This window comes from Erythrolamprus reginae, chromosome 5 (assembly GCF_031021105.1).
Source record: "Erythrolamprus reginae isolate rEryReg1 chromosome 5, rEryReg1.hap1, whole genome shotgun sequence".
NCBI classification, from domain to species: domain Eukaryota; kingdom Metazoa; phylum Chordata; class Lepidosauria; order Squamata; family Dipsadidae; genus Erythrolamprus; species Erythrolamprus reginae.
Window position 1 is genome coordinate 55,124,951 of NC_091954.1, and position 15,562 is coordinate 55,140,512.

Below are 15,562 nucleotides of genomic sequence, written 5' to 3' on the forward strand. Positions count from 1 at the left end.
TATGTATTCCAGCTCAAATATTGGCAGTTATTCATGCCAAAATCACACAATTTGCTTGCATTTCTTTTTTATTTTCAGTACTGTATCCTTTAGTTTATCAATCAATAAATTCATTTAGATTAACCATTGCTAGCAAGACAAAGCCATGTAAAATATATAGTCATATAAATATAAATTTAGTTAAATATTCACATTAGTTAAATGTTAAGTGAACACTTAATTCTTTGTTCTGGTGAACTTTGTGATCTTCAAAATGGATCACCTGAATGGGTCACAATTGCAATCATCACTTTGATCAAACCACGTGTGGATTTGGCAGCAATATTCCGCTCTGTATTTTGTTCAACAGTGAGCGGTTTGATACATCCTGTTTGCTCTATACCTCATGGATTATAAAATCAATGTGGTGAGCCAGACCAGGTGTGCAAACACTTTGAAACGCCTTCCAATTTCTTCTTTTTACAGATATGATTTTAAATACGCACACATATACACAGTTTATTCTTATGTTAATGGTTCTAGCCTGACTTATTTAATACATCATGTGAAGAATCTGCCCTTAAAAGCGTTTCTCACATTAGCTCACTTTTCTTGTATTCATCAACTTTGTTCTATTTGGAATATCTTTATTTCTGCTTATATAAATTGTGCTCTAGATACAACATTTAGCTGTTATTGTTGCACTCATTTGAATGGGAGAACTTTTTATTCCTGATTGTGGTACGCATGTGATATAAGGGTCATTCTTTAATTTATCCTTCCTATTTATCTTTTATCAAGCTTTGATTAATAGTTGTTTGTTTGTCTGCATTCTTTCACCTGCAATTCATTAGTTAAAAGCTCTGTTACCGAAGTTTGCCAAGTTTCTTTAGACAGTAAGTAGGCAGTTATCATCACTAGAGTTGTTTGTCAGAATTGGCAAATAAATCCAGTGTAGGTTTGCCATTTTATTCAAAAGAGCAATTCAAAATCCTGAAATTGGTGAGTATGCCCTTGTATACATATTGATTTCCATTCATACTACGACAACTGTTAATTCCATTGTGAAATTCAGTTCTTTTGAATAATTTCAGCCAAGAGTCCTAGCAAATTAAATAAACCAAGATAATAGGGAACATATTGCAAATAGTCTGGTGATTCAGATATGCTACACTGTTGCATTAAAGCATTTAGTGCTGGATCCATATTGTCCTTCATAATTAATCAAACCATATTTAACATATACGCTACATATATACACAACCACACACAGAAAAACATCTCCGAAGTTTTGAACTGAATATGACTGAAACCTTGCTTATTCTAACACTGTTAACCTATGCTACTTCTGTTACTATACTATTCATTCATATTTTTTTCATTGTCTTGAACAATAAATGTTGGTAACAGACAAGATATGCAATTTATATAAAAATAAATGAAGAAAAAGAATACAGTGGTACTTCAAAATACGAACCCCTCGTCTTACGAACAACTCAAGATACGAACCCGGGGTTCAGAAAAAAATTGCCTCTTCTTACAAACTTTTTTCGTGATACGAACGCCAAACCCGAACTTCTGGGTTTGGCGTTCGGAGGCTGCTGGGAAGCCCCCCAGCCCAGCTGTCACCTTTTAAAACAGCCGTGCGGCTTTCCAGCAGCCTCTGAACGCCAAACCTGGAAGTTCGGGTTTGGCGTTCGTATCACGAAAAAAGTTCGTAAGAAGAGGCAAATTTTTTCTGAACCATTCGGAGGCTGCTGGGAAGCCACGCGGCTGTTTTAAAAGGTGACAGCCGGGCTGGGGGGGTTGCTGGGAAGCCCCCCAGCCCAGCTGGGAAGCCGCGCGGCTGTTTTAAAGGTCACAGCCGGACGGCAGCGGTTTTTTTGCGGGGGTTTTTTTTGGTTGCACGGATTAATTGACTTTACATTGTTTCCTATGGGAAACAATGTTTCGTCTTACGAACCTTTCGTGTTACGAACCTCCCCCTGGAACCAATTAGGTTCGTATCTTGAGGTTCCACTGTACTAGGTTATTGAAATATAAGAGCCATGGTGGCGGAGTGGTTAGAGTGCAGTACTGCAGGATACGTTTGCTGATCACCCTCTGCCAGCAGTTTGCAGATCGAATCAGCCCTCCATCCTACTGAGGTGGGTAAAATGAGGACCCAAATTGTTTGGGGGCAATAGGCTGATTCTATAAACCGCTTAGAGAGTGCTGTAAAGAACTATGAAGGAGTTTACAAATCTAAGTGCTATTGCTATTGGAAATCATATAGACAACTCTCACTTCTGGATTTCTATAGCCCAGCCTCAATATTTTGTGAGCTTATTGAAATAGAATGTCTTTCTTATAATATTTTATTTTGTTCATATCTTTTGATGCCATTCTAAATTCATTTATATATTTATATTTGCAATACAGTATTCCTGAACAACTGTTTTTGCAGTATAATAATAATAATAATAATTTTATAATAATTTATTAGATTTGTATGCCGCCCCTCTACTTTACCTCTTTACTATCTCTTTATGCTATAATTATTATGTATGAATTATTATCTATAATAGTTTTAACTTATCTAGCAATACCTGACTTTATAGAAATTTTAAATACTCCGTTTATTTGATGTTATGTATAATATTTGGGGGGGGTTGTGTGTAGCAACAGAATGTTTATACAATCTGCATTTAAACATGTTGTTTTATATCTTTGAGTAGCCTTTTGTATTTATACAGTAAGGATTGATTTATTTTAAAAATGGTCAGAAAATATTGTTTTTGATTTTTTCCCAATAGGCACAGTTATGACACCAAATTATTTAAATTATAATAATCTCAGCGTTGCACCTTGGTGTGATTGTGGCAGCAGTGGCAATGACATAGAAGAATGTGTGAAATTTCTGAATTTCTTCCAGGATAATTCATGCCTTAGTGAGTACCTTTATGTTACCTTTATAAAATGCCTTTATGTGCTATAAAATGATTCCAGGCCAATAAAGTCATGTACATTGAAATTACAAATATGAGATCTATTTACATAACAAAGATGCAAAGATTATTTTATCTTCTTATTCCAAGGAGGCAAATATTCTCTAAAGATTTAAAAATAAATCTAAATTGTCCACAACATATTGTGTTCTTCTTTTTAAACAACTCAGAATCCCTAGCCACAACTGTACCCCAAAATTGTTGTATTTGGGTATCATTTCAAGTCTGCTTTCTGTGACTTTTTTTTTTAAGAAGTTGTTTCTGCATGATATTAGAGGTGTGCATACCATTGATTAAGAAATACTTATTTCCTAATATTTCTTAAATATTTCATGTATTTAGAAATCCTGTGCAAAAAATTAATCCAATTTGAATTATTAATATCAAATAGGAAGATTTTAATAGCGGTTCTGTTTAAGCATTTAATATAATATGTGCATTTCAGTACTGTACAATGTATTCTAAAATGGTGATATGGTTTGGCATTTGTTTCCCTGTTAAATATAACATTATTAGGCTCAGCAATATCCTATTGCAGGAGAAGAAGTGGTAGAACCTGGAGGCAAAGTGAAAAGAAGAATCAGCATAGTATCTCTATATAGCCAAGTCCAACCCTCCTTGAATCCCATTAACCCTTACTTAGAGCAAAATAGTTCTAACCATTAGTTGAGTATAGACATGAGCAATAAAACAGTTTCACTGAAACCCCATGTGTAATTCTGGTCTTTTGTGCCTGACCGATATCTCTTTATGTACAATAGTAAGATAGTTTCAATATAATTGAAATCATCACCTTCTTTCAGGCTTCTGCACTCAGATCTTCTCCTCTGGCATGGCTATTCCATTTAAATATTTGGTTAGTGTTTCCAACAGCTTTTATTTGATATTATGTATAAAATCACACATAATGCTAACATTTAGTGTAGGAGACAAGCAAGCAGATCTGGAGTGGACAAAGTGAAGTGAGTCATCAGCCTAGAGTCATTATGCTCCTACAAATGTTTTAACTCCAAGCCCTCTTCTGTTGACTCTTATTTTCCTCCAATTTAGGAATTTGCTAATCCTGACATTTGGATGCTTGTTTTTATTTTGGTCTGCTATATGAATCCATCTTTTTGTGTTGTAGTTATGAGCTAGAAAACTATTGTGGCTTGTTCAGCATACCATAATTAAAGCATTGAAATTTAGCATTCGTTTTTAATCAGGTTTAGGAAACAAAGCAGGGTCAGAAACTATTGTTTGTGTTTAATGTATTACAAACAATCCTTCTTGATCTTGTATTGTCTCCTCAAATTATAGTTTAAACTAATCATGATGCAGTGTTGTGTTGGAAAATTACTGTGGGTAATTTTTGCTTAAGTTTTCACCCAGTATACTCCCAGTCAGCCCCTACATCTAAACCAAAACAAGCCTACACAACACTCAGTACAGGTATCAAAAGTATAGCTTGATGTTTATTGATTAAATATCAGAAAACAACAAAGCAGTTACCTGGGAAAAATAGGATAAATAGCAGGAAAAAACAGGGAGAAAAAAAAGAAACAGGCAACAGGCAAGAAATTAGATTATATTTTTATATCTAATAAAAGACTTAAACATTTTAGACTCACTAGAAATGTAATTCTGGTTAATTAGTGTGGACAATCCAAAGGGAGTTACCTTTAGTTGTCCCAGGTGTAATCATTTTAGGTAAAATAAGAGCAGCAGAATACAGATAGAAAGTAAGACACTTCTTCTATTCTGTATCATGAAAGCAACTATTTGACAGTGGTGATGAAAATGTCCAACATTTTGCACATTCCAAGGTTTCTTTGTACCTATGCCAGAGTAGAGAATACTCCTGAACTTAAATTCTCTGTACGTAATGCTATTATTTTAAAACTCAGCTATTAATTCCAGGATGAGGGGGAAATGTTACCCAGGAGCCATGGCCTTGAGCTGTACATTTGAGATCTTCATCAAATGTAAAAAGCTAATTGAGTGCTGGAGACATGGTTTAAGAATTTTCCATCTAAATTTGGTTAAATATCTCTTTCTCTAATAAGAAAGTCTGTATATTTTGAGAAGCTTCAGCTCCCGTTGAACATTCTTAATTGCTTTAATATCTTGAAACTCAATTGCCATTGCATAATTTTGAAAAGAAATATTCCTTTTCTATTGTTCTTTTGCTTTTAGAATAAAAATGCTAATGAAGATAAAGCAAAGACATTAGAGAACAGTGTGAGGAAAAATTATATCTAACCTGGCAAAGACTTTTTCTTAGGAAGAAATTAAAGGTGTCCCTGCCTTAATAGCATTTCCCTGAAGGGGATTAATGTTCCATTGCCTTTTTTTGTTAATGGAATGACTTTTGTAAACCTTTATTTTAAATAAAAGATACAATTATCTTTAATACGCATAATTCCTTGTTCACACATAAAGTGGAGCCACAATTTTTTGAAATAATAGTTGAAAGATCATATTAGTCTGGTTCATATAACAGAAAACCAACCCAAATGGATTCACTCATAATAGTGCAAAATATGAAAACCCAAAATATGACTCAGTTAATACGTGAAAGGAAGGTATTGTATTTTTAAAAAACCATGCAGTTGTGTTGGTTTATTTGAGGTAGTTTGGGATTTTTAATTGGGAATCAATAACCAAAGACAGATGTGCATTTTTATGCATAAATCTTTGCACCCAAGTATTTTACTTTTCTTTATCAGAAATGTTCCTTGAATTAGGCCAACTGTTACTTTCCTTCTGTTGTAAATATGGGCCAAAAACACATTCAGAATTATCACAAGGGTACAGGCAACTAATTCAGAATCTCAGCAGAGATATTACATGTATCTCTCTGTCTAGGCAAAGAGGCAGAGATGCTTACCAAAGTGAATCATTATCTGCATATTGAAACTGAAGACTCAAAATATTAATTCTAACTTAGCATCCTCACTGACATGTTACTAATCTGATAGGAAGTGGAGGTTTCACTTTCCAAATAATTTCATGTGAATTAGAGGAGTATAAATCATCTTATATTCTGAGAATGGAAGACACTTTGTAAATAAATGAATGTCTGAAAATGCAAATGTTTGCAAATAGCATTGTGTGAGAATGTGCAAAATTCGCACTATGTAAAAAAAAAATTAGTACAAATAGCATGTTGAACTAGCATGTTCTGAAGTTCAACCTAAAGATTAGCCTTGTTTGACAATGACTACTTTTTTTGAATTCTTAATTTCCTTTTACGTTCCCTGTTCAGATACCTTTCCCCCATACAGTATATCTGCCTAGTTTTTTTCTTTACCAAAATACTTTTCTCCTTTTTTCACTTCATTCATTCTCTTTCAGTACCTTTTCTTTGTGTAGGAAAGAGAAAAGCAAATTTTGTGAACTTAAACATGAAAGTGTTTATAAGTGAAACAGAATAACAGTTGGTACCATGTTTCCCCGAAAATAAGACACTGTCTTATATTAATTTTTGCTCCAAAAGTTGTGCTACGTCTTATTTTCGGGGGGTGCCTTATATTCCGATTCTTCCCCATTAATTGTTGGAGCGTTGGTACGCTCCACTTGAAGAGCCTTACTGCTCCCGCTGCTGCCAATTTTGCTGCCACCGATTTCACCGCTGCCAGGCCCACATGTCTTCTGTTGGCCGCCATGCCGGCAGGAGGTGCAATCTGGGCAGTGGCGGCCAAGGTTCAGCCCCCTCGCCGGGCCCGTCTTTTTTTGGCGCTGGCACCACTTGGGGAGGAACCCTCGGTGGCCATGGGTGTGCCTCCGGATCCGGAGGCAGAAGACAGCCCGACGGATGGGCGGCTACCCGCCTGCAGCAGCAAAGGGGACCAACGGTTTGGGCTGGTCAGCGGGGGAGCTGCTCCTCCGATGCCAACGCCGATTTCGCTGCTGCCAATTTTGCTTCCGCCGGGCCTCTCAGCTGTCTGGCGGCCCACATGTCTTCTGTCGGTCGCGGTGCCCAGATTGCACCTCCTGCCCCCGCAGCAGCCAACAGAATACACGGTGGTAAGATCTGCGGCGGCAGAGGTCCTGTCAGCTACCAAGCAGCTCAGTTTTGGGGTTAAGTAAAACCAGGCATGGAGGAGGGAGGAGGAAGAAAGGAAGCATATTACGGTACCGTATGTTTTTCCTCCACTACGCCTTATTTTCAGGGGGGTGCCTTATATTAACAAATTCTGAAAAACCTCTGACATGCCTTACTTTCGGGGTACGTCTTATTTTGGGGAAAACACAGTATGAGCTAATAGAAGACCTACTGATCACAGAAACACAATTCTTAAATATTGGATATTCAGTCAGTTGATTAAAAAGGAGAGACATACCGGTATATAGAAACATAGAAATATGCACATGTATGTCATTTTTAATCAACTGAATTAAATCCTAGCAGTTCTTCCTTCCTTCCAAACATGTATGTATGTAATATGTAAGTATTTATATAAAGACATTACAGGGGTGGACAAGAAAATGGAAACACCTTGAAAAATGATCAAAATATGTTTTAATATGGTGTTGGTCCACCTTTTGTGGCAAATACAGCCTCAGTTCTCTGAGGTATTGATTCATACAAAGGAATTTAGCCCATTCTTCAGTTAAATCACCCTCCAGTTCTTTTAGAGTCGATGGTGGTAAAAATCGACTTCTTACTTGAATCTCTAAAATCGACCATAAATGCTCAATAATGTCGAGGTCTGGTGATTGGGGTGGCTAGATGAGATGCTGAACTTCATTAGAATGTTCCTCGTGCCATTCTTTAACAATTCTTGCTCTATGGATTGATGCATTATCATGTTGAAAGATGGCATCTCCTTCTGGAAACAGTTCTTGAACCATAGGATGAATTTGGTCGGCCAAAAGTCCTAAATAGTGATGGCTGTTAATTCTTCCATTAAACATTAAAATAAGTCATGTTTTGATTGATTTGAACATGTTCAAACATTATGATGCCAAAAAGTCAAGGATTTCCATTTTTTTGTCCACCCCCTGTACATACATGTTTGTCATATTCACAGAGTTTGGGAGAAGGTGGAACTGGTAGGATTTATTTCAACTGGAGTTAATAAGGTTAGGCAGTATCTTGTACAGGATTTTTCTTCCTTTCTTATGTTATTTTTAATCTACTTCTCATTTGGGAAAAGCTCTTAAATTCAGAATTTTTCACCCCTTCATATAAATACAATAGTTAACCTTCCATTTTTTCCTGATTTTAAATCTCTTTCAAATATGCTTTACACACCAAAAGAGTTCACTTCTCCCCACACAAAAGATATGGAGTTGCATTTTAAATAGAAGGATATTTAAACATGCATAAAATTTGCTCAATGGCATTTGAGTAATGTCATGCTAGTTTATTTCTTCAGGTTAACTATCTGTAAACCCACTGTTATCATCTTTTAATTTTCCCTAAAATGTGCAAGGCATGAAAACTTTTACATTTTTCCTGGCTTCATTTTCTCATTAACTGTCTGTATCTGAAGTCTATTTTCTACTTTTATTGGAATTTTTGAAAATGTTAAAATGAAGGTAATCTTTTCAAGGTAAACAAAAGTAAAATGATTTATAATAAGCATTAGATACTGTGGAAGAAATGTGTTAATAGCTTCCATACTCAGATCTCCAGTGAAATTGTTTTGATTTCTTATACAATGAGTTTCAAATAAGAAATCTCCAAATCCATGCTGAGTCCCCAAAGACATGATTAAAATCTGTTTTTCTATTCATTTATATTTATTTTTTTAAATAAACACCAATTTATTCTTGCCCTAATTGCAGTATTTAATCCCATGAAAAACTATACCTTTCAAGTTTTACATGTTCAGTATTGTGGGTGAGCAAATATTTCCACCTAATTATGCACATTGTGTTTGAAGACTTGAAAGGGGGGAAAAGAAAATTAACCAGTCAATTAATTAATTTAATGAATTTCTATAAATAAATTTGTCACTAATATTTTAACTTATGAACATCATGGAACTGGTGAGTTTGTTTTCTTGTAAAATACATGGAATATTTTTAAAATAATACTATTATTCACTGTTTATTTGCAACTTCCAAAACTTGCATTCATAATCTGTATTAGTATGAACTTGTTTGTATCTTAGAGTTAATAGCATTAGATACCTTTACTCTCTTAATTAAGATAGTTGACTCAGCCTTCCATCCTTTATATTAGTTGTTTCATACTTTCAAGGTCAGTAAAATGAGGAACCAAATTGTTGGGAGCAATATGTTGACCCTGTAAACACCTTAGAGAATGCCGTAAAGCAGAGGTCCCCAACCGCCGGTCCGCGGACCGGGACCGGGCCGTTGGGGTTTTCCAGCCGGTCCGTGGCGGCGCTGCCCTCCCGGCAGAGGACATTATGCAGGACAGGGTGGGGCGTCAGGCAGGGCGGGGAGAATCAGGAGGCTCCTTTGGCGGCTGGGGGCTGCCTGGCTTTGTGATTTTGGCTGGGGGGGAGTTAGGAAGGTCCTACTTCTCCCCCCCCAGCCAAAAACTCAAAGCCTATCTGCTGGATACGGGCGATGAGCGGGACGAGCGGCGCCGAAGCCGGTGGCTGTGGCAGCTGCTGCAAGAGGCTTCCGCGCCGCTCTGTCCCACTCATCGCCCGTATCCAGCAGATAGGCTTTGAATTTTTGGCTGGGGGGGGAGAAGTAGGACCTTCCTAACTCCCCCCCCAGCCAAACTCACAAAGCCAGGCAGCCCCCAGCCGCGAGGTGCCCCCTCCCCTCCCATGGAGCCCTGCCCTGTTTGGTGCCCGTTGGCCAGCAACGGCCTCCCTCCCTCCCTGCCTCGTGTTTGCAGAGCTCCGCCGGGCAAAGTTCGGACGCCTTCCGGGCGCACGCACACATCCACACCTCCACCCCCCCCCGGGAGGAATTCACCCCCTGCCCAGAATTGGCCAGCCCAGCAACGCTGCCCTGCTCCCTTCGGAGGTGCGGAGAGGGCGGGGAGAGGAATTTAACCCCGAAAGTGGCCGGGGTTGCGCAGAAATTCCCCCAACCTTCGCTGGTTTCGGGCCAGGGAAGAGGGGGCCGTGTTTACCTGGCTGATTCGGGGATGAGAGACCACCAGGAGCTCCGCAAGGCTGCGTGACTTGGATTGGGAAGTCCGAAAAAGACCCCCGGGATGGGTGAGTGGAGGGAGAGGGAGAAAGAGAGAAGGAGAGAGGGGGGAGAAAGAGAGAGAAAGAGATAGCAAGAGAGGGAGAGAGAGAAAGAGATAGGGAGAGAGGGGGGAGAGAAAGAGATAGCAAGAGAGGGAGAAAGAGAAAGAGAGAGGGAGAGAGGGGGGAGAGAGAGAGAAAGAGAGGGAGAGGGAGAAAGAGAGAGGGAGAGAGGGGGGAGAAAGAGAGAGAAAGAGATAGCAAGAGAGGGAGAGAGAGAAAGAGAGAGGGAGAGAGGGGGAGAGAGAGAGAAAGAGAGGGAGAGGGAGAAAGAGAGAGGGAGAGAGGGAGAGAGGGGGGAGAAAGAGAGAGAAAGAGATAGCAAGAGAGGGAGTGAGAGAATTAGAGGGGGGAGAGAAAGAGATAGCAAGAGAGGGAGAGAGAGAAAGAGAGAGGGGGAGAGAGAAAGAGAGGGAGAGGGAGAAAGAGAGAGGGAGAGAGGGGGGAGAAAGAGAGAGAAAGAGATAGCAAGAGAGGGAGAGAGAGAAAGAGAGAGGGAGAGAGGGGGGAGAGAAAGAGATAGCAAGAGAGGGAGAGAGAGAAAGAGAGAGGGAGAGAGGGGGGGAGAGAGAGAAAGAGAGGGAGAGGGAGAAAGAGAGATGGAGAGAGGGGGGAGAGAGAGAAAGAGAGGGGGGAGAAAGAGAGAGAGGGAGAGAGAGAAAGAGAGAGGGAGAGGGGGGATAGATAGCAAGAGAGGGAGAGAGGGAAAGAGGGGGAAGAGAAAGATAGAGGGAGAGAGAGAGGAGATAAAGGAAGAGGAGAGATAGAAAGGAAGAGAGAGAAAGAAAGAGGGACAGAAAGAGAGTGAGAGATGCTCAGTGAGCCTTTCTTTGAAGTTGCCTTTCTTTCTTTCTTTCTTTCTTTCTTTCTCTCTTTCTTTTGCTCTCTTGCTCTCTTGCTCTTTCATTCTTTTTTCTCTCTCTTGCTTTCTTTCTTTCTCTTTCTTTCTCTCCTTCCTTCCCTCCTTCCATTTCTTTCATTCCCCCTCTCTATTTTTATTTCTCTTTCATTCTCTTTCCTTCTTTCTTGCTTTCTTTCTTGCTCTTTTTCTTTCTCTCTTTTACCTTCCCTTCCTCTATTTCTTCTTTTCTTTCTCCTTCCTACCTTCTTCCCTCCCTCCCTTCCTTCAGTCTTTCCTCTCTTACTCTCCCCTTTCATAAGTTTCCTTGCTTCCTTCCTCTGTTCCTGTCCCTTCCCCCTTTCTTTCTTTCTTTCTTTCTTTCTTTCCTTCCTTCCTTTCCTCCCTCCATTTCTTGCTTTCCTTTTCCTTCCTCCCTTCTTTCCTCCCTCATTCCCTTCTTTCACTCCTTCCTCTCTTACTCTCCCCTTTCACCCCTCCCCAAATAAGGTAAATTTCATACATAATTGGTATGTCGCAAAATAAAGTAGTTTTAAAATGGCGGGGAGGGGGGCCCCCAGACACTTAGGCTGTATGGGGCCCCAAAATTCCTGATGGCGGCCCTGGCTCCACCCCTCCATAACCCCACCCCCATATGACCAAAGCCCCCCCCCCCCACCGGGCCATGGAAAACTGGTCTAGCTTAAAGCCGGTCCCTGGTGCAAAAAAGGTTGGGGACCTCTGCCGTAAAGCACTGTGAAACACTATATATGTCTAAATGCTATTGCTATTATATGGTATAATTTATTTTTAAAATGTTTTTTAAAGTTTTAAAAATGTTTTTAGGGGTTTTTCTACTTATATTGCTAAGTGGGATTTTCTATCCCATAGTCCTGTCTCAGCAGTACTATGATTATAAATGAACAGTTTAATAAAATTATCATTTAACACTTAGCTAAATATCTATGGAGATTCTTGGTCATTCAAGTCATGGTTGCCCCAGAGGTGTTTTTTCAAGAGACAACTGGACTTTATTGGTTTTTTTTAAAGATGTTTCACTTCTCTTCCAAGAAGCTTCTTTAGCTCTGACTGGATGGCGAGGAATGGAAGGATTTGTATTCCTTGCATACAACTAACCGTCTGCATTCTTTTAAAGAGTTGTTGAGGCCACTTGGAGGTTTATCTGGTTCCTCTGGGTCATCTGGGTATTGCAAATGCATGTGGAGCCTTCTGCAGCATTTTTATGCCCTGTGTCCCTTCACTGTCAGGGACAGTGTGTGGGGATGATTCTGTGTGGTCTGCATCTTAAACTGAAATGCAAATGATTCCTATAATCTGCATTTTATTGTGGAAATCCATTCACACTCCTGCACCATGCAGAGCATACCCCACCATGAAGAAGTGTCTTGGATGAGAAGTGAAATGTCTTCAAAGAAAAACAAGAAAGTCCAGTTGCCTTTTGAAAAAGCACCTTTGGGACATTTACCACTTCATTGTAAACAAGTCAGTTTATACAAGTGTTCTGCCGGGCTCTCTGATAGGAGCCTCCTGAAAATTCAAGGGTGCAAATTTCAGACACACACATGTTTGAAAATTCGAAACAATGTTCTTTATCACAAAAATCAAAATAAACTAAGCACTCTTTTTGTATTGCAAAGAGCACTCTTCCCAAAACAACCGGGTAGTCTGTACAATGTCCCTTAAGCAGTCATTAAGTACTTAGCCAGCAGCTGTGGAGAAACTTCACACCTCTTCTTCTTCCAACGAAGTGAGACACATACGCACGTTGCTCTGCTTTGGTTTCAAAGGTGTGAAAAAGCAACAAAGTCCAGCACACAAGATTCCTGACAACTGCGAACAGATATTCTTCCACAATGGCCCAAACCCACATGCTGCTATTTATAGCAGCAGCCCTAATTACTGGAGCCCCACCCAAACACAGGTGGCCTCCCTTATTTCCTGTAATATGTTCTTACTTGGTGTCTTCTACGCATAATTCTGTGCTTGCATGGGTCCAAAATGTCATCATCTGAAGCAATAGAAGATAAGGGAGAGTGACTGCCTGGGCTGTGTGCCAAGCCCTCCTCTGCTGAGTCACTCCCACCTTCTTCTTTGTCTGAGGAAACTAAACTCTGAACTGATTCTGTCGGCAATGACACAGGCCTGTGACATGTCGAAGTTTCCCCTGCATCCACCTCCCCATTCCCTGGGGCAGGAGCTGGGCCGGAGACAACCACAACATACAAGAGAAAGACATGACATTCAACTGCTTCATAACTTGACTCAGAAACCATGAATTGTAGCCCTTTCGTTCTTGTTAATTCCAAAGAGTTTTTTTTCTTTTATTAGTTTATTAGGTATTATTATTATTATTATTATTATTATTATTATTATTATTATTATAATTTCTGTTTGTTAAGGAGTGAGGGGACATGGAAAAAGGAAAAGCTATTTGCTTATTTAAGAAATTGCTGTGACTTTTTTCTACAGAAAGTGCAATTCAGGCTTTTGGCAATGGTACAGATGTGAATGTGTGGCAACCATTCCTACCTGTCCAAACCACCACAGCTTTAACTACAACAGTGTACAGATCAAAGACGTATGACTCTGAGAATGTCAACAATGAAATACCTACTAATAATGATTCGCCAGCTTGTGCCAACATCAAGGTAAGAAATAGTTATTTAAAAATTGGGAGGGGGAGAGGGTTGTCAAACAGATAAAATGCATGCGCTTGCTAAATGTTCATGTATATCAAAAAATCCAAGCTTCCTCTTTTCTGTGTCATGCTTCGTAATATATTGTTAGAAAGATGCATCCAAAATATTATGTTAAGCCGATTAGTTCTGATTTTATAATACTGGAATCAACCCGTTCCATAAAGCAGGATGGGTCATTAACTGTAATAAATTTATAAATGAATTTGACAATCTCAATGGATAAGTTAAAATAAGTGGCTGGATCACGTAACTCATGTTAACGTCATTGCTATAGACATTTCATTTTAAAAAAAAACCATAATTGATCCATATATATGAGGGGTGTCAAACTGGCGCCCTGTGGACTGTATGCATCATGGGCAGGCTATCATGGGGTTTTTAGTGTTTTTTAAATTATTAGATTTGTTCTTACATTGTCTTTGTTATTGTTGTGAGCCGCCCCGAGTCTACGGAGAGGGGCGGCATACAAATCTAATAAATAATAATAATAATAATAATAATAATAATAATAATAATAATAATTTTAAAAAAAATGTCCACCCTAACTCTGCAAGAAAAAAAATTGTCATACATCACGTGACGGTAATGTGACACAACAGGTTTAACATCTGTGTTATATAGCATTAGACTATAAATAATTCATAATTGTTAGGTCCCACAGAGTCGGCCTTCTCCAGGTCCCGTCAACTAGAAAATGTCGGTTGGCGGGACCTAGGGGAAGAGCCTTCTCTGCAGGGGCCCCGGCCTTCTGGAATCAGCTTCTTCCGGAGATTCACACTGCCCCCACCCTCTTTGCCTTCCATAAAAACTTAAAGACGTATTTATGCCACCAGGCTTGGGGCCATTAGACCTCTGCCCTCTGGCCAACAAATATAGTATGGTTCAATGTGTGAGTGGTAATGGATGATTTTAACTCTATTAGTATTTTTTAGTATTTTAAAGTTTTAGTTATATTAATTTGATTTTTTAGTTATGTACATTGTATATTGTTTTTCGACATGTTGTGAGCCGCCCCGAGTCCTCGGAGAGGGGCGGCATACAAATCAAATAAATAAATAAATAATGGTAAAGGTCTATACATTACACTGTGCTAAAAGAACCATAGTGCTTTATTGTTATTTGTGAATGATATCAATAATGCATAGCTCAGAGCAATGTAGGTAAAAATTAAATGGTGAATTGTTAACAAAATGGTGCAGAATGTGGCCATGTGAGCAATTTTTGGCAGCCCTGAGATGGTGCATATAACACTTTGCTGCATGAGGTCTGTTGTATGCTGGTTTGCTTCCAGGTCCAATTTAAGGTGTTGGTTACTACGTTTAAAGCTCTACATGTCTTAGGCCAGATTATCTGAGGAACTGTCTTGCCCATATCACATTGATCTATCCCACCCATCATGTCAAGACAGGGAAAGTATATTATAGATCCCATCAGTTAAAGAATTTTGACCAGTGGAGTTCAGGAAGATACCCTTTTCTGCCATTATCCCCTACCCCATGAAGCATCCTTTCTTCAAGATATGCCTTTCTGCCAATTCCCATGGAAATTGAAGAAAGGCATGTAAACCTAGGGACATGCATCCTGAAGGTGTTCCTGCAATCTTTTAATTTTCAGCTCTTTTTTTCTTATTTTCCTGCCATTTTACTGAACTTTATTGTATTTTTATACAGTTCTGTGCTTTTTATCTATACGCCACCCAGAATGACTCTGAAAGTGAAAAATGGTATCTAAATTTGATAATTAAATAAATATAAATAAAAAAATCAAACCGAATAGAGTGCCAGATATATATGTAAGAAACTGTTGTGAATGCCCATTTCTTTTTCTGTTGATTGTCTTGATTCAAAAATTTGAATGAGTGTAGCTCTTGAA

At 39.0% G+C, this 15,562-nt stretch overlaps 1 protein-coding gene across 2 annotated transcripts in view; it reads left to right on the forward strand.

The window, feature by feature from the left end:
• GFRA1 (GDNF family receptor alpha 1) overlaps window positions 1-15,562 on the forward strand; it is a 341,102-nt gene that overhangs the window by 284,846 nt on the left and 40,694 nt on the right. For both annotated transcript variants that reach the window (XM_070752647.1, XM_070752648.1), the window contains 2 exons: window positions 2,775-2,909; window positions 13,461-13,639. In XM_070752647.1, coding sequence (XP_070608748.1) covers window positions 2,775-2,909; window positions 13,461-13,639 — 314 coding nt within the window. The remainder of the gene's footprint in view (window positions 1-2,774; window positions 2,910-13,460; window positions 13,640-15,562) is intronic.